The 18,713-nt window shown below is 37.3% G+C and overlaps 3 protein-coding genes across 3 annotated transcripts; 2 read left to right on the forward strand and 1 right to left on the reverse strand.

The window, feature by feature from the left end:
- The first annotated feature begins 1,224 nt into the window (after window positions 1–1,224).
- LOC110854967 (SEC14-like protein 4) lies at window positions 1,225–2,979 on the forward strand. The gene is made up of 7 exons (XM_022103396.2): window positions 1,225–1,543; window positions 1,620–1,695; window positions 1,776–1,819; window positions 1,882–1,993; window positions 2,061–2,267; window positions 2,351–2,431; window positions 2,508–2,979. The coding sequence occupies exons 1-7, from the start codon at window positions 1,412–1,414 to the stop codon at window positions 2,696–2,698; spliced, it is 843 nt and encodes a 280-aa protein (XP_021959088.1). The 5' UTR covers window positions 1,225–1,411; the 3' UTR covers window positions 2,699–2,979.
- Window positions 2,980–8,897: 5,918 nt separating this feature from the next.
- LOC110854955 (bacillopeptidase F) lies at window positions 8,898–10,525 on the reverse strand. The gene is made up of 2 exons (XM_022103385.2): window positions 10,069–10,525; window positions 8,898–9,964 (listed from the first exon to the last, which is right to left on the reverse strand). The coding sequence occupies exons 1-2, from the start codon at window positions 10,504–10,506 to the stop codon at window positions 9,071–9,073; spliced, it is 1,332 nt and encodes a 443-aa protein (XP_021959077.1). The 5' UTR covers window positions 10,507–10,525; the 3' UTR covers window positions 8,898–9,070.
- A 6,107-nt stretch (window positions 10,526–16,632) lies between these two features.
- LOC110854976 lies at window positions 16,633–18,690 on the forward strand. The gene is made up of 5 exons (XM_022103407.2): window positions 16,633–16,757; window positions 16,837–16,929; window positions 17,006–17,210; window positions 17,603–17,998; window positions 18,218–18,690. Exons 2-5 carry the CDS (start codon window positions 16,864–16,866, stop codon window positions 18,574–18,576), a joined length of 1,026 nt encoding a protein of 341 aa, XP_021959099.2. The 5' UTR covers window positions 16,633–16,757; window positions 16,837–16,863; the 3' UTR covers window positions 18,577–18,690.
- The last annotated feature ends 23 nt before the right edge of the window (window positions 18,691–18,713 follow it).

The raw sequence follows: 18,713 nt of genomic DNA on the forward strand, positions 1-18,713 counted from the left end.
TGCGCATACAAACGTAAATATACAGTATATATTTATATATGTACATTAAACTTTGATGCAACATGTTTGGAGTGTCAAATTTTGACAATGTCGTTATGTCGAAAAATAGAGGAAAACCCAATCAAAACAATATTGGACACCGTCATTCCATTCATGATATGATACCAATTCCATACATACCATTGGTAGAGGTATGGAAAAAGATTCCACAGGATCATTGTGATCAATCTAACAAAATAATCAACGCTTTCTCATCCAACTTTGAATGAGGTAATAATATTTTATGCAAGATTTTAGTTATTTATCTTGTCAACATAGACAAAAAGATCGCACCTTGACAGTGGAATTTTTCTTACTCACTTTTCGTGGCTCGTGGCATGGAAAAAGTACAGAATTTCATTGATTGTATTTAGCAGAACCGGTAAAAAATTCCTGCCCATCGTGCAAAAAAATTGATCCGTATCTCCAGTTCCACTCCAACTTTTGTCACGATCTGTGACGCAGGTCCGTTTTTTCTTCAAAGGATGATGTCATTTTTTCTCGCTAAGGACGCAGTATTGACAATAATAATGTAACGATTCACTCATCGGGGAATCTGGAAAAGTTGATTTGGTTATTGCTCAAGACTGATGACTTAATCGAGGTTAAGTACATAAATACTTTGATAAAATCTTATTGCTTACCTTTCCCATGTCAGTTTGGAGGCTAATAAGTAGGGAAAATTAATGTGCGTGGGAAAGAGGCGGAATCCGATGCGATATTGTCCATACTTATTACGAAATAATTAATGGTCTGCATTTAATGCATCCCTCGTCTAGTTTCCAACGTTTGCAATTTTATTAAATAAATACTTACGGAAAAGGTGCGGTCGCTTAAATTTTATTTCCAGTAGCATTTTAATTCGCAGGCTGGGCCCTTAAACAGACAAATAAATATTATGCTGCATAAATACGAGGTCCATTTGACCTCATGCGAATTTTTTGTTGATCAAGTTCAACTTAAAAAAGATTAACAATGCAAACATACAGTTTATATCATTTCACGGATGCCTATTGATTATGTAAGTGGTGAGAAAATAAGAGGCAAGAAAACCTTGTTGTTGTTTATCCCAGGCAATTATACATTCAGCATTGTTCATGTATGCAAATTTCAAGCCAAAAAAAGAACACGTTTGGTGCAACGCATGATTTTGGCCTTTATTGTAGTGTATAAGGACATAAGTACATGTTTAGCTTAAATATATAGAATTAGTGGGTAGCTTCCTCCCTCCCACCTCCTTAACCCTCCCGTCGTCGTCTTGACTTCGCAAATAATAGTTCTCAAACTGGTGCGATTTCAGTTCAGTTTATTTTCAACTTTTGACAAGGGATAATCTAATAGAAATTAAAGTATTCCGTAAACAATTAATACTATGGGCTCATTTTTGGCAACATTATTAGTGCTTTTGTGCATTGGTTTTGGAGACAATGGCGTCGTTGAGGCAAGCGTCGCAGCGGAAAAGGACCTGTCACTGTCCCCTGCAGAAAAGCAGTCTCTGGACAAGGTTTTTCGTAGTAGTGAGAGCACATATTGAGATGCTAATTGATTAATAATCGCATCATTTATTATCCCTTTGGCAGTTTAAAGCAGTGATGACCCCTGTATTGTTTGACGACCGGTTGAAACAGGAAGCGTACCTTGTTCGGTGGTTGCGAGGTTGGATTACTTAAGTATCTCAATTTTATAGACATAATTTGATCAGATTTTAACGAAAGTCTCGCTATCTCTATTTTCAGCATCTCGATTCGATATCAAAAAGGCGGAGAAAATGTTGCTGGAGGTACACCCATAATATTTACACTATAAAACGTCACTAAGCTGTAAACTGTTCATTTGTATCAGAATTTACGATGGCGAGATGAGTTTCAAATGGACGGCATTCATGACGAGGACTGGTCAGAATTTGAGGACAGATTTCCTTACGAGGTTTCATTCGACAAGGAATTTCAACCAGGTTCAAATCTGCATTACCTAAATATGCACCATTGGTGGTCATAATTATATTTTTGTATTCCATCCAGTGATCACAAGTCACATGGGACAGTGGGACTTTCGCCAGGTAATTCTTGCCGGAAAACGGCATAAAATGCTTCGCTACATCTTCAAATTATTGGATGACATCGACCAAGGTATTCAAAAGAGTCAGGCCGAGGGGAAGCTAGTCACGCGTGGAAGCGTAGTAACCAATCTGAAAGGATACAATTTAATGCAGCAGGGTTGCGTGCAATGTAAGTATGCGTCATAATTGAGAAGCCTCGTGGAGATAATTATAGGGTGGCGTAATTAACTCGTGTCCGTTTTCCCTGTGCAGGTATTCCACTCTATCTGGAAATGATCCACGCCCTCGACAGCTATTATCCCGGCTTATTTGATAAAATGATCCTTGTGAATGGTATGCAGTTTCTCAGAGGGTTTTGATCTTTTTAAAGGGTGCATTTTTTTGATTAACTTATTTATTTCTCTACAAGTTCCATCCACTTTTCAAGCGCTGCTCAACATTGTAAAGCAAACCATGTCCCAAGACAACCAAAAAGGGCTCATGGTTTTTGGATCGAACCCAAAAAAGTGGCAGAATTATCTATTACAATGGATCGACCGGGATGAACTTCCCCTTGAGTTTGGAGGAAATAAGATTACACTTTCCAACAATGACTTTTGATGTTTTATTAATCGACAAGTTTGCTCATGATTAGTTGTGAGTTTGATTGATGCGGCTTCAATTCGATCCATCCGACCTGATTATATTATTTAGGTGACTTATTTATTACGCTATATGTAGATAGTTTCAATTATATGGTGTAATACGTAAAATTTATTTTTGTCGCAGTTTGGGTTAGGTAGGTTAATTAGTTTTTAAATTTTTATTACAACTTAAATGTTGGGCATTATAGTTACCTATACATATAAGTACAATAAAAATAAATTTGTATGCATGATGAATTGATGAAGCAGTGCTTCCATAAAGCTTATCAATAAATTTATTTACCCATGCGAGTTGGTAAGGTATGTATGTGAATATGTACATATGTATGTCTCTAACTAGCGATAATGCCATGTAAACTAGTGTTGTGCGTACAACAAATCTGAGATTTACATGCATAATTTCTCAGAACTAAAGCAAAAGTTTCAAATCAACAATTTAATTTATTATGTCATTATTTCAAATAGAACAAGACGCATGACAAGAAAGCAGATAGTTTTTTCTCTGATGATTCGCGAGCCTTGTTGATCCAGGGGTTGTGAACATTCGGGAACATTCTTGCAATTTCGCCTAATCTGTCAAACAGCTGACCTGATTCCGAAATTGCTTCAGTCGGGAGGTCGAGATGTTGCAAATTTTTGCAAACTTGAAATCCTGTATTGCCATCTTCTCCATGTCCGAGGGGTAAAAATGTATCGAAAAGATTATCGTTTGCACTTTCATTCCTCCTCATAAGAAAACCTGGGTCGTCCTCTCCCAACTTCAAGCATATAAGGGAAGGGAAATGCTTGGCGTACGAAATACAATTTGCCCCGTTGAATGACACCTTAAGTGGAAATTTTTCGTCTTCCTCGATCCAACAATCCTTGACCACGTGGAGTACCTTGAGTGAAGGAAAAACTGGCAGGTTAAGAATCGTATTGTTCTTTATACAATTTCCAAGTGTAATCTTCAGAGAAGTCAAAGTTTGGGAATGGTTCCGAAGGAGTCGTTCAAGTCCGAGGTATTGTGGTTTTTCCCAATATTCAAATCTCCCAAGATTCATTTTTGTTAAGGGTTTTTTCAATTTGTTCAGAAACTTGAGTCCTTCAGGAGTAAGGTTTCGTTGAATGGTAATCTCTTCCAAGTTCCGGAATGGTTTAGCTTGGTCATAGAATGTTTCCAGAAGTGGAGAGAAAGTGGAGTGCAGAATCAGCTCGCGTACTCCTTTGACGGTATAAAGCAGTGGGGTAAACCAGGGGGTCAGGAAAGAACAGTCGTCACTGTTATCACCGTCTCCTTCAATGTCATATTCCCTAACGTCCATCGAGAGGACGAACGTTTTCAAGTTGGTGAATTTAATACTGGACGGAAATTGGTACTCTTCTCCAGATTCTCCATCCTTACTCCAGGTCTAGCCCAACTTGAAGTATTGAATAGTTTGAGTTGGACACATTTCTAAAATTCTGATTTGTGCATCATAGTCGAATTTGGATGCAATTTTTCCTGCAAATTGCAATGATGCAACGTTATGCGTCTTCAACCCGAGGAACCAGTGAAAATCGGCGATGATTTTTTCCCCTTGGGCTGGACCAACGTCGTGAAGATCTTCATCCAAGCCGATAGAAGGGATAGCAATTCGCCAGTGCGGGATTGGATTGACCTCCATTTCATGATTGTAGCGAAACATTTTTGTGTGATCGTCCAATTTCTTGTAACCGAGACAAAAATCGAATTTTACGAGACCCTTCCTAATGAGGCGGAGAGCTTCCTGATTCCAAACTTTTGAGAGGAAACGTACATTTTTCACATCGTTGAACGGAAGATATGACAAAATGTGGGATACCAGCATTATCCGTGAGCAGTTAATTGTAATAAATAATGTATGATAAGTATTTGTACGTGTCATCATTGGATCGGCAAAACAATTGATAATGCATATGCGTAATACTCCAAATGTGACTATTTGTGAATTGGTGTATACATTATCTACATGCATACATAATTGTATATGTACAGATCTGTACATATTATGAACCCAAGTTCCAAAATATGCAAATGTGTGAATATTAATACATACATATGTACATGAATGGCATGGGTTATAGTAATATGCTAAAACTATTTTGATTATATATGTAAGAATGATCATAAACTTAAAATTTCGAGGCAAAGTTTTTAATTATTTATTATGATATTAAATATCATATCATATATATCATATTTATTATGACCTCATGAATCTGAAAGTAACATTGGTACAAATGTATGTTCAAATATGTATACTGTACATAGATACATATTTTGGTTTATTCAAAGTAATCTACCCGATACTTGGACTTTTTTTATTTCCAGTTTTAGGTTTATTATCTTTAGGTTTTGGGGTTTTGATAATTCCTCCGCTCATCGACCTTCTATACGACGGCGCTTCTAATGACCACAAATTTTCTTCCGATGACGACTCTGACGATGAATCCTCCTCACTCCCTGTCGTTCCTCTGCGCATACGGGTATTTACTTCCGACGCTACAATTTCTGGGTCTGTGGCAGCGATCGTTTCGGACGCCATGGCGTCCTCCGAATTAACTAGGGCATCCCGCACCACAAATTCCTGTCGGGTTTCGAAAATAATGCAAAAATCTCTTCACATATAGACAAATTACAAGTGATATTTACCTTGACCGGTGCTTCGTTCAGCATATTCTTCACTTCAGAAATGTCGTCTTCACCATGGGTAACGCCAAAAAGGACAACAACAGTGAAGCTTAGATTAGCATTTTGCCCAATTTCCTCAAACTTACATTGGTAATGGAGCAAGTTGTATGCATTTAGTAATCGCATCGATATGTTTCCGGGTATTGAATTTACAGCTTGCATTATGCAAGTTGCATTGCAGCAATGCAATAATAATGCACAATTGTTTCGTTCTTGGAATTGTGCATTATTAATTATTGCCCTCTCATATTTCAGGCGGTTGCCTCCTTCATTTTTGTGGAAGATCGGGTGTTAGAAATAATGTCAATTGCCTATACATAATACACAATTGTACATATCAGAGAATAAACCTTGGTCGGGCAGGGGTATCCTGTGCCCGGGCAAGAAACATTGCGAGTTAGGCGAATGCCCGACCAAGGTTTAAAGCCTGGTACATATATAAAGCGGACGTAAAAAGTGTCAATATGTTGTCATTCTCGAGGTACGACATCATCGAAATGCCGCTATTGTTCGTATTCCCATTGGTCTTCATAGACGCCTCACAAACGGCAGCATTTTCACCGTTGCATCATCCAATGTGTTTAAAACCTCGGTTGGAGTCTTAATGAGGAACGGAAAATATTGTACAAAAAAGAAGGAAAATCCTCACAAAGTTAAAGCATGTGGCATCGTCAAGATCAAATTCTTATCTATAGGCCGGTTTACAGGTCATGTTTTTCACGTGAAATCGCCTCCACGTGAAAATTTCATGCAAATTTCACAAAATAGTTCTCACGTCAACGGTGAAAACAACGCGTAATTTTCACTCAAGTGAAATTTTCACTCAAGTGAAATTTTCACTCAAACTGGATGAAATTGCCGTGAAATGCTTGCACCTTATTTCACGTGAAAATTCTGGTTATTGGTCATATTGTATATTGTCGACATAACAACAAATATGACACCGTTCAAAGAATATAAGATAAATTTTCAAATTAGAATAAATGACCTTTAAAATGATCATGGTTACTTAAATAAGGAACCAATAATGTAAGATTTTAAAGAAATGACCTGTAAATTGAGTTTTAGAATTTGCGTGAAATTAGCCCATTTCTCTCAAATTTTATTCAAGTTTCATTTTGTTGTTGCGGTGAAATTTTCACGGCAATTTCACTCCGCGCAAGTTAGTGACCTGTAAACCTTACTTATAGAGGGACTCCATATTGGTAATCCAGAATTTCTTTATGGTTCAAACAATGTCGGTTATTGTGATTACTGCTAAAAGATGAGTTGTGTAATAAAATCTATATAAACGTCAAAAAAAGCTGGTCTTTGTGAATACTTACAATTAGTTTGGATAGCCTTGTTGAATGGCAAAAATGAATATTTGGTATCTATTTGTGTGGTCCTTCGTTTACAATCCTAAGGGTAATTTTTGCCCGAATATATATTAGGGAACGTTAAAAAACTTCATAACGCAAATAGGTGGATGGTTAAGGCCCAATGATATCGTGTCTATGCGACACATGTTAAAAGGGGTGGGTGTAAAAAAACAAAAATTGGTGTTACAAAGTTTACGAATGTCCCCTTACGTACATACGTATGTAAATTTAAATACATACATATGTACATATATACATATATGATTCGCACTCTTGTTATTTAAATACTTGACGATTTCATGATTTATTTCAATAAACAGAGCTTTTTAACAAATTATCGAAAGCCCAGCCACCCTGTAGATTTACTTTCCATGACCTGTTTGAAAGAGTATTTTATATTAATACATCAAATACCGATTTGACCTTGGTAATTTCACCTACCTCCCATGCAGGAATGTCCGTATGAGTTACAATTCAATACACCTATCACAAGGTGTTCGCTACCCTCATCTCCTGAATCTGGAATTATTTTCCCGTTGTTGACATTTGCAGAATGCGTGTGAAAGCATTCTGGAAACAGAATTTTAAGCATTTTTATTACAATAATGTTATATTCGATTAGAAACGTTTTACCTGTCGGCAGAATAGCTAAGGTCACCAGAAGCAAAAACAGTGGAGCAGAAATTGCCTTCATTTTCTACAAAATTTAACAAAGAACGAGATCAGTTAGGAAGAACAGAATGTGGACAATGATTAATACATATAATCATTGGTTATGGACAAATAGTACAAAATTACCAATTTCCTCACACTGGTAACAGTTTCTTCCCTATTTAGGATTATTCCGTACGGATGAAGAACTCAAGTTTTTCTAAAATTATTCCAAGGCACCCATTGATTTAAAATCGACAAAATCGATACCAGCACGATATAACTTGTTGTATTCTATACGTATGTTTGATATCAATTTTGAGTATAATTTGCGTTTTGTTACGTAATATTTAAATGTACGCATTGAATTGGTTCAGTTTAAATACTGTTTTTATGGATGAATTGTTAATTTTCGTCTTACCTATTTCGGTTCGAGGACATGGTACGATTAGAGTTGTAAAATACAGAAGACATGAAATCAAAGTGAGCAAACCATTGTGAATATGATAAAACTGTCATGGAAATTTATCCTAACGTTGGACTTATGGCGGTATTACTTTAATGCATCGCAATTAAAGGTCTGTTATAAAGAGCTGAATAAATATGATTTATGTATCTAGGTAAATTGTCATTGTAATTCAGATCGAGCCAAACCTTGATCCTGAAGGATTATTTGCCGACATCAATTCTTTGAATTTTTTTATTGGTGTCACATATTTGTTGACATGTTTAATAAGAGATATGAGAATAAATCAAGGAAGGCTTCATTACCTGCAAGATTTTATTTCGTCTGCAGGATCAAAAATAGCGAAAACTAACCAAAAATTTACTTGGATAATATGGTAATAACGATTCAGTAATGTTGCGGTAATGAAAAATTTACAACTCAGAAAAAAATGACTACCAATCCGGTACGAAGTTCTTACCAAATAAGTACCAGTACCGAGTAAATGTGTTACTTACTATACCAGATTTTTTACAGTGGGGGACCTCAGACACACGAAAAAATAGTTTATTAGCTTACGATTAGTTCGCTTAGTTTTTCGTTTGTTGATAGCATATGGCAGAAATTATGAAAATTGCAAAATTTTGTTCCGACTGGAGCTAACTGACCTTAACCCCACTTTTGAGTTGAGTTTCTGTTTGCTTGCCCCAGAACTTACTTATCAGGAAGTAAGCGAAAAACTAAGCAACGATTTTTTCGTATGTCTGAGGTCCCCCAGTATGCATAAGGCCCTCGCTTCGTCTTCTTCCTTGCCTTTATCTACATACATATGTATATACGTATGTACATGTGTGTGGAGAGTTTGAGCCTAAAAATGTGAACATGATGATCGGATGCAGATTCAAATATATAACCACAATGCTTAAGACGTTCGTATGTAATATCGATTGGCTCAAAAAATGAAGGATGCCTGGAATCGCTGCATAATCGCACATAACTTATTTCAGGATTCATATGCATTTTAGAGTTTTATTCGCTAAAAATCATCAGAGATTTACACTATAAATATTTAATTCATAAAGTAAAGAGAAGGATAGAAGCAAAACTACATATTTTTGAAATCAGGAATTAAGAAGGCATTGAAAATTTTGGAACTATTTTCTGTTATCAGATAAAAATTTACCCAGATCGCAGTTTAAGGGCAGCCGCTACATCGATAAGTCCCCACCCAATCGCATTATTATGGCAGGAAGTATTACCACCTGGTAAACCGCAACTTTCGTCCTCCTCACCAATAGGGAGACAGACGGCTGTATCGGCGAAAGCATTGTACACCATGTTAAAAGTGGCATTCTTATTGTGCGAGAGATACAAAGCAATGGCTCCGCTCATATGAGGAGCAGCCATTGATGTCCCAGATTCAAAGAGGTAGTCATCACTTCCGGTCCCGCAGGAGTAAATGTCCGACCCGGGTGCGGCAAAGTCCGGCTTGACGAGACCATTCGCTGTAGGACCTCGTGACGAAAAGTGACTGACCGTGTCATCCTCCTTTGTTGAGCCGACTGCAATGACGTTGAAATTGTCACCTGGAGATTTAGCACTCTCGCAGCCCGGTCCAGAATTTCCAATCGAGAAAACTGGCACCATTCCTGCATCACGCCAGGCAGAAATTTGTTGCTGGTACCAATCCGAGTTAGATCTTCCTCCCCAAGAATTGTTGATTATATGGGGGCGAGGCTTTGCCGTTAGCATAAATTCGGCACACTCCGTTAGTGAAGCCTCACTTCCGATACCGTGATGATCCAAACCGCGACACGCGATCCATTTTGCGGCTGGGGGAACACCGATACCGTTTTCGCGTCCAAGAATGGTTCCGGTGACGTGTGAGCCGTGACCGTCTTTGTCGGTGGGTTTTTCAGTTTGGTAGAAGGGATCAAGCCAAGCCCCGGCGAAGGAGTTAACACCGAGCGCCACGTGGTCCAGGTTCACTCCGGTGTCGATAACTCCAATGACGGATCCTTCCCCACGGGTAATTTCCCAGGCTTCGGGCACCCTCATTTTAGCGAGCCCCCACTAAAGGATACATAAATGCACAGCTTTATTGCACAAATTAAATAATACTAAATAATTTTGCACAATTTTTGTATTATGAGTTATGAAGTTATTGCGAAAAATACCTGCGGTGTACTAATGTTCTGATAACTCGTCGCCATGCCGCCGTCTACGGAGGCCACGTGCTGCTCTCGGATGATGAAATCATGTTCACTTTTCCCCAAAGCGGCGAGTTTTGAGGTAGTCAATCCCTTCACGAGAATGATATTCGCCGCCCGGAATTGTTTGACTTCAAGATCTTGCGCCACCGCTTGAGCAACTATGGAAGATTGTGTCGTGAAGGCCAAGTCCTTCAAGGTGATCACCAATGCGGAGACTTTAGCCTCCCCGGAAAGGGCTTGAAGGGTCTTGTTTGACTGTATTTGACCAATGATCTGGGGTAATTCGATAATTGCCTCGGCAACCAGCCCCATGTCGACTTTGCGCTTTAAACCGAGGTCAATTCGTCCCGCAGATGATAGGGCGACGCCAAGAGCGAGAATTGAAAAGATTTTCAGTTCCATTTTGTTGGATTGTTGTGGTGATGAAAGTGATGTGATTTCAAATGGAGTATTTGGTCGGTTTATATTGCGGGTTGAGGAAGGATAACCGGGTCGTAATTTACGGATAAAAACAGTCGTATAATTGGATTTCCGCTTGTTTAATCGGAGTAATTGTATCCCATCTTTATTTAATTACGCTTGTGCATACCAATATATTTGACATATTTATGTTCATACATATTAATTTATTGTAGAATTGCATTCAGGTACAGATTGTTGAAAGATTTAATAATTATTTCATTTTATGTAAAACATTGAAGTGAAGGTTCATGCGATTTATGTATTTATCCAAATCGTGTTTTATTGTACTTTAAATTACCAGAAATTGTAAATTTGTGACTTTGAAAAATACGAGCTATAAACCGAGTGATCCACTTTTATAGCCAGTATCAGCTTCAACATGAGCATGAACAAAATGCACAAACTTGTTGCACATGCAGATGTACGTAAGAAGGTCGCATCTGATACTATTAAATTATTTCAAAATTACTAAAAATAAAATGTTGCGTAGATTTATTTAGTCTGCTATAATAACTAAGAATATCAAATTTTGATCGGATTTTCATAATTTTAGCTTTTTATTAAGATAGATAGTTGTCGTATTACCATATTATTATCCAATATCAAACTCATCCTCAGCTTTATTGAAATTTTTTTTCTCAAGACATACCCCTAAATAGTCAAATACTTATTTAATAAAATATTTTTGAAAATACCGAACAAATTAAAAAAAATGATCTTGCTGTTGGATAGTATCCAACTGAGATTCCAAAAATTCAAAAATATGAAAATTCGATCAAAATTAGTGGCATCGAATAAAACCTCACTTCTCTTTTCGTACACCCACAACATATCCAATGTGCATCAAAATGTCGGGCAAGGGTTGTCCTCCACAAATGGAATGTTAAAATTACAACTGCAAAAAAATATTTACTAATTAACTTATCTCCTCAGTGACGGGTGATATGCTCACATTGCATTAGCCTAGCTTTTCATGTTCATGCATATTAACCCATGTACATACATCTATATTATAAGAGGGAATGTCTGTTGGCAACGGAAGTGAAAGTAAATTTTTCCGTGCAGGAATTCTGTTCGCAGTGGAAGTGAAAGTAATGTTTCGAATGGCGCAAAAATTCGAAATAAAATAAATTCAATTCAAAACATGTTTTAAAAGTTGGAGGAGGGGTGTCATATATTTTAAAAGGGTGATTATCTAACGGTGGTTATCTGACGGTAATCGTGTTTGTGTAATTGTCTTAGGGGTACGTGAGGGGTTATCTTTGATGTGCGCGATTATCTTAATTTGGGGGAAGTTATCTGTGGGTGGAGTTATCAGAAGGTGGTTATCTTGGTGGGAAGTTATCTTGGTGAGTGGTTATCTTGAAGGATGGTTATCTTAATGAATGGTTATCCTGGTGGGTGGTTATCTTGGTGGGTGGTTACCTTGGTGGGTGGTTACCTTGGTGGGTGGTTATCTTGATCGATGGTTATCTTGATCGATGGTTATCTTGGTGGGTGGTTATATTGATCGATGGTTATCTTGGTAGGTAGTTATCTATGGGTGGCCATTCTGGTTATCTGTGGTTGCTTAAGTGTTATCCGAAAATTGGTTATCAAGCTGTTGCACATGATCTTGCACTTCGTAGTTTCAAGTTGAAGTGCAAGATGAAGTGCAAGATGAGGTGCAATTGCATTTAACCTCATCTTGCACTTCGATACTTGCACTTCATAGTTTCAAGTTTAACTGCAAGACGAAGTGGAAGATGCAGGGTAATTGCATTTCACTTCATCTTGCACTTCGACTCTTGCACTTCATAGTTTCAAGTTTAACTGCAAGACGAAGTGCAAGATGAGGTGCAATTGCATTTCACCTCATCTTGCACCTCGACTCTTGCACTTCGTAGTTTCAAGATGAAGTGCAAGATGAAGTGCAAAATGAGGTGCAATTGCATTTCAAGTCATCTTGCATATGCTCTTGCAATTCAAGTTAAGCAGGGGAAGATAAGATGTATTGCAAGAATCGACTTCAATGCAATAGCAAATGGGCTTGCCAGTCATATTGCATTTCAAGTTAAAAATGCCACGACAAGACGTATTGCAAAATACGACCTGAAATGCAGTAATAAGTCGTCTAGGTATACGACCGGCATTTCAACATGACGACAGGTTGGTGGCGTATGTACTGAGTTGCTGCAATTATTGGGCTGCTACGCTTACTGGACTGTAGCGTTTTATGGGCTAATGGGTTTACTGGTGCGTTGCCTGGGCTGATGGGTTGGCTGGTGCTTTTACTGGGCTGATGGGTTGGCCGGTGCGTTTACTGGGCTGATGGGTTGGCTGGTGCGTTTACTGGGCTGATGGGTTGGCTGGTGCGTTTACTGCGCTGATGGGTTGGCTGGTGCGTTTACTGGGCTGATGGTTTACTGGACTGGTGCGTTTCCTGGGGTGATGGGTTTACTTGGCTGAAGGGTTTGCTGGGCTGGTGGGTTTACTAGGATGGTACAATTATGTAATGGGAGAGTATAAAAGTTCCTTTGGACATGCGCCAATTTTAGCACTTCCCGATTACCACCACCAATCACTATCATGATTCTTTTTAGCTAATTACGCAATTTGTCTTAATTTAATTTACTCCCGTTGCGGACAAAGTGTGAAATTTATCGCCCGGCGAAGACGGGCTTATTAGCTAGTATGTATATATGTAGGCACAGTGCCTAGTCGCCAATTCTGCGTACTGTTCGTAAGCTACATTTAATACATAACATAGACATGTACATATGTACATACATAATGGTTTATTTTAACCATGCTTTTGAATTTAAAATATGCTTTATAACATGAAATGAAAATGAAATGAAATGGTATGAAATCTTAATTTGTAGTAACCGTCCAACATACTTATTTACATAAGTATCTGTACATACGCAATTACATAAGTATGAACGTACGTACTCGTATCACCATCAAATCCAGTCAAAGGATTCGCAGAAATTGCAGAAATTTGTTCGAGATAATGATAAACTCTCTTTCACCGTTGGTCATGTGTCCACACGCCGTTTGGGCAGCCTTCTCATGAGATTTTGTCATGAAACTTTTGCATGAAGAAGGTTCCCCTTACCCATTAGAAGACAGCGTGTATTAGCTGAATTGACTTATACATGAACATTTTACATAATGAGATTTTCTTCTTTTGTAGTGAAAAGTGCGTATTTTAGTCATGCCAAATTTTAATGCCGCAAACATGCACCGTTCTATTCTGTGATGTAGGGCAAACTTATTCAAGTACATACCAAGTAGAAATTTCTCATGGGCTGATCTCATGAGGAGCTTATCGGATTCACGTTCTGCCAAGCTTATGTCAAATGAAACGGTAGATCAGAGTCCTTATTATGCAATGCGTATCGGATGTTGTTGTGTGCAAATTTGTTCATATTATTTTACAAATACATTTGGTCGCACAATAAAGATAGCAGCACAATATACTTACAAAATAAAAATATAGTTTGTGCATAACATTATGAACATAGGGCGGATATGTATGTACTTAAATTCCTGAAAATATGTATGTAATATGCACGTAAAAAACTCTAAAATATGCACATAAAAAATATTTTGCAATTGAAATTTTCTAGCATATTTATATTTTATTTTCGAACAGAGTCATGTTTTAGCTCTCTTATAAGCATATCATATTAGACTTAAATTTTAATCTTCAGTCAACGACTCATAGCGTGACACCAGTTCCATTTCGAGATTTTCTGGAGTAATTTCTTGGCGTCTATCTGAAAGCAAAAACTTGTGCATACTGAAGCTTCTCTCAGTTTCAACGGATGTCAAAGGGGCATAATTGAATGCAGCAACTTCTGCAGGATTCAGTTCCGCCGGAAGTTCTTCATCTGACTCTCCTTCTAAAATCGAAGAGATTTGTTTCAATTTCTCTAGGTCGGGATTTTTGCCAATGACAGTCCTAAATTTCTCAATAACAGCTTTTCCAATATTCCCATTCACCTTGAGCAATTTGTTTTCAATTTCGTCAAGGTATTGGAGAGTCTGGTGCAATGATCCACCGTGTTCTTGGAGTTCTGTCAATTTTTCAGCAAGAAATGTGTAATTCAGAGAGATAAATGCCAAATTCCTCGGAAGGTCGTGGGATTGAATCATAGTTTTCAAGGTATTCACTGAGGCTGCATCGTTCTTTATGGTTTCTATAATATCCTTCATTTCGTTGAAATGTTGAGCATAGAATTCAGTAGCCTTCAACCATGTTCCCCATCTGGTAATCACTGGGTTCGGCGGAAGGGGAAGGTCAGGACATTTCTCCTTATAAATAGCGATCCTACTTGGGGCCTTCTTGAATGCAGTTTTCATATTTGCGACAAACTTATCCACGTCTGGGAATAGGGAACGTATTTGCTCGGCAACTCGATTCACGCCATGGGCAAGGCATGTCACGTGTAATAATTTTGTATAAATAACCTTTAAGTTTTTCCCAGCTTTCAACATGTATTGCACTCCGTCAGTAATGAACAGAAGAAATTTCGCTTCAATTTAATCTTGTTTGCAGCCAGGCCACAACATTTCTGCAAATTCCAAATAAAAGGGAGATTAATTACAAGGTCTGAATTCCAAGTAGCAAATATTCTAAACTTACGCAAAGAGTCCAGAACAAGTTTTGTTACAGTGGCATTGTTTGTTTTCTCAAGCTGCTTAGAGCAAATAAGATGAGATTTGCTTGGTTCATCTTTTTTCAAGGATCCAATTAAAACATTTGCAATATATCGACCACATGCATCCGTTGTTTCATCAACCCAAAGCCAGATTGGATTTGTTCCCACATCTCGTCTAATTTCCTCAATGGCCTATGCATAATCAGTGTGATGAGTAAATTTACAAACTAAATTGATATTTACGACAGTTATTTGTTTTGTACCTCTGCGTATATCTGTGGAAGATAATTTTTTCGGAGGGTAGATTCGTCTGGAATAGCTCGTCCGGTGTACGTTTGCAAAAAGTTTTGCAGGACTGGGTTTTGCAATTTTTTCCAAGGAATTCCGGCAGAAATAAACGCCTGGCACATATTTTTATAGAAAGGCTTATTAGATTGCGATTCAACAGCCTCGCTCAGTAGGATTTGGCGTTGCGGATCCATTGCAAATTTTTTGGCCAAATTTTCATGTATGGAAGTTTTGATATGTTGCTCGAGCTGGCTCTTTTGCTTAAATGTGAAGTTGGATTGGCAAGCCTAAAATTACATGCATAAGTGGTAAATTATTAGTAGTAAACAAGTAAATTAAGTAGTACAATTAACTAATTAATTATTTAATTATAAAGTTGTCTTGAAACTTACCAAACAGACAAGTTTTGCACCGTCAATTTTTATTATATTAGCAACCTTTAAATCTTGAATCCAACCTGCATGAAGGGATTTATGATCCGTCTTTTGCTTCCCCATCGTTTTAATTAAAATTAAAATTTCTCCAAAAAACAACTATTATTATTTTAAGAAGCTTAACTCAACAAGAATATGATTCGTAGCAATGAATAACTAAACAAAAGGGCATACCTCGCCTGGGAAACATACAATGGGGCAAAATGGGTTTGTAACTCGTTCACTCGAATTACATAAACACCATTATCATAAAAACATAATTTTGAGCAAACGTGAATTATGAAGAGAGATTTTTATATAGATAACTTCAAAACATGCGTAAAAATATTTATATTTTAAAAAGCTACGAAACATGTAGTCAAATATTTACTATTCACCAAAAAACCTCAAAATATGTATGAAAATATGTATATGTATGAAAACCCTAAAATATGTGAAATATGGAAAACTATGTTTGAATTTTTGAGATGTCACTTAGATAAGACGTTAGTATGCGAAGTTTCAGTACGATCTGGTTTTGTATGAAAAAGTTATAAATACATACATATCCGCCCTCTGATTATGAATATATGAATATGGATAAGAATGACCATGAGTACTTCATCACGTCCCATGAAATCCAGTATCCGCTGGATTTCATGAGACCATAAATCTCTGGAGATTTATGGTATTCCTGACATAATTAGCCAAGAGTTGTCTCACTTCATCTCTCTCGGTCGTTGAGAATAGACGGGTAAATTAATATACATAAAGTCGTCTTCAATAAAATTTTCTCTTTTGTGAGATATCGTCAAACTTGACTGCAGGAAATTTCATAAACGTGAGATGCATACAAATATATTTATTAATGTGAAATAGTTATGTACCTATATTTCAATTAACTTTTGGATGGATTGCAGTATATATATTTTAATATCTGAACAAAAATGGCTGAAAGTATGCAAGATTTGACTAACCTACCTGAGGATCCCGATGTCATGGATTTTTTGCGGGTGAGTACATTCAGTAGACGATAAGAATTAAAAAGCCGATTATTCGTGTCTAAGTAATAATACTAAAAATTATCAGGAATTATCATCCGAAGCGAGGAAAATACTTGCTCATTTTATGAAAGCATGTCCCGCAGCAGCAGTCAATTTATTTAAAGCGATTGGCTTTGAAAAGGCACGAGCGAATATGGAAGCACTGCGAAATAAGTTGTATTCTGAAGCGGAATCATCAGTGGTGCAGGTTTTAGAATATTGCAAAAAATGTGAACTTTTCAAGTATTTCGGTGAGTAAATATGCAAGGTTAAATGCCGGTTTCTGGGGTAGTTGAAATTTTTCTAAGTTTATAACCTTAGTCAAATAGGAAAATGTTTTCTCAATTTTCCCCAAAATTTCAGATTGTCCAAAAATCTCACATTCCCACGTACATAACCAAGCCTAGCCTGGTCAAACTTATTCCTAAAATTCGTTTCAATTTTGATGTACGTACGGGCACGTGTGCTTTAAGAGACTGGAATTTCTGCTATCGTTACTTACTAAAATATATTACAGAAATCGTCTTTACGGACTTGAAAAATTTTAATTGTCTCAGAAATTAGCTTCTTTTCTATAAAAAACATTTATAAATTCCAATACACAGATACATAAACAAAATGAAATGCTTAATATTCCCATTAGATAAGGAAACACAGGAAAGAATTTCGCAAAATGTGCTAACTGAGGCAGAGATGATGAAACTACTTCAGGATGGAATAGCACAAGCGGAAAAAAACATGGCAAATTCATTTTTAAAAGCATGTGCCGCGTCGTCGGCGTGTGCCGCAGTTTTACAAGCCGTCAAACTTCACACCATTTGGGGGCATATTAAAGACGCGAGAAACTGTTATATGGATGCCAATGCGCGGACAACCATTACTGAGAACATGAATAAAATCGTGGAAGAGATTGCCAAGATGGAGGTGACGATGGCAAAGTTGGACGACCAGGACGACAATAAGGTCAACGTTCTGCTTGACTTGGAAGCAGATTTGCTCGATCTGGTTCAACTTGTTGATGAGACGAAGGAACTGATCGGTATTAACCTTCATGCGAATCTGTACATAATCTCGTTAGTTTGGTATAAAAGTATCAACATTTTTAGTAGTCAATTTAACTGAGATCATCATTGTCTGTAAATTCTGTAACTCTAGTTAAAATAATTTTACAATAGTTACACCATTACACAAAGATTCATCGCATGGTCTAATTAACTACATATATGCATAATTTTTACTATTGTATATTTCTTTTTAGGAAAAATTGAGGTGGAAATCAAAGGTAAACGTCAAGTCTTAATTACCGATTCTGCCGCAATGGAAATGGATATCATTGGAAATTTGGTGCAACTTGGGACCAACATGTTCCAGTTCTACAACGGTGCTGGTTTGGCTTCCACTGGTTATAAAGTTGCGACTGGGCTTGCGGTGGGGGCTCACGCTGTCGTGACAGTGGGGACAGTGGTGACCAAGATTTTGACGGAGAAGGAAATTAAAATTTGTAAAAGGGAGATGGATGCGATGGCGGGATTAGGACGAGAAATTAGAAAATATAAGGAACAAAGTGTGGCCATACAGAAGTGGGTAATTCGGAAGAAGAGAGATCTAAATTCTTGAGCTGGACCCTGGACGTTCTTACATAGATATGTAAATATTTATGTACAGATATGTATCTACAAAAATAAATGATAGTAAATTGTTTAACATGAGTACCTGTATAATGATTATCAATAAAATTCAAGATATGGAATAAT

Source organism: Folsomia candida, unplaced genomic scaffold (assembly GCF_002217175.1).
Source record: "Folsomia candida strain VU population unplaced genomic scaffold, ASM221717v1 Fcan01_Sc001, whole genome shotgun sequence".
Classification (NCBI taxonomy): Eukaryota; Metazoa; Arthropoda; class Collembola; order Entomobryomorpha; family Isotomidae; genus Folsomia; species Folsomia candida.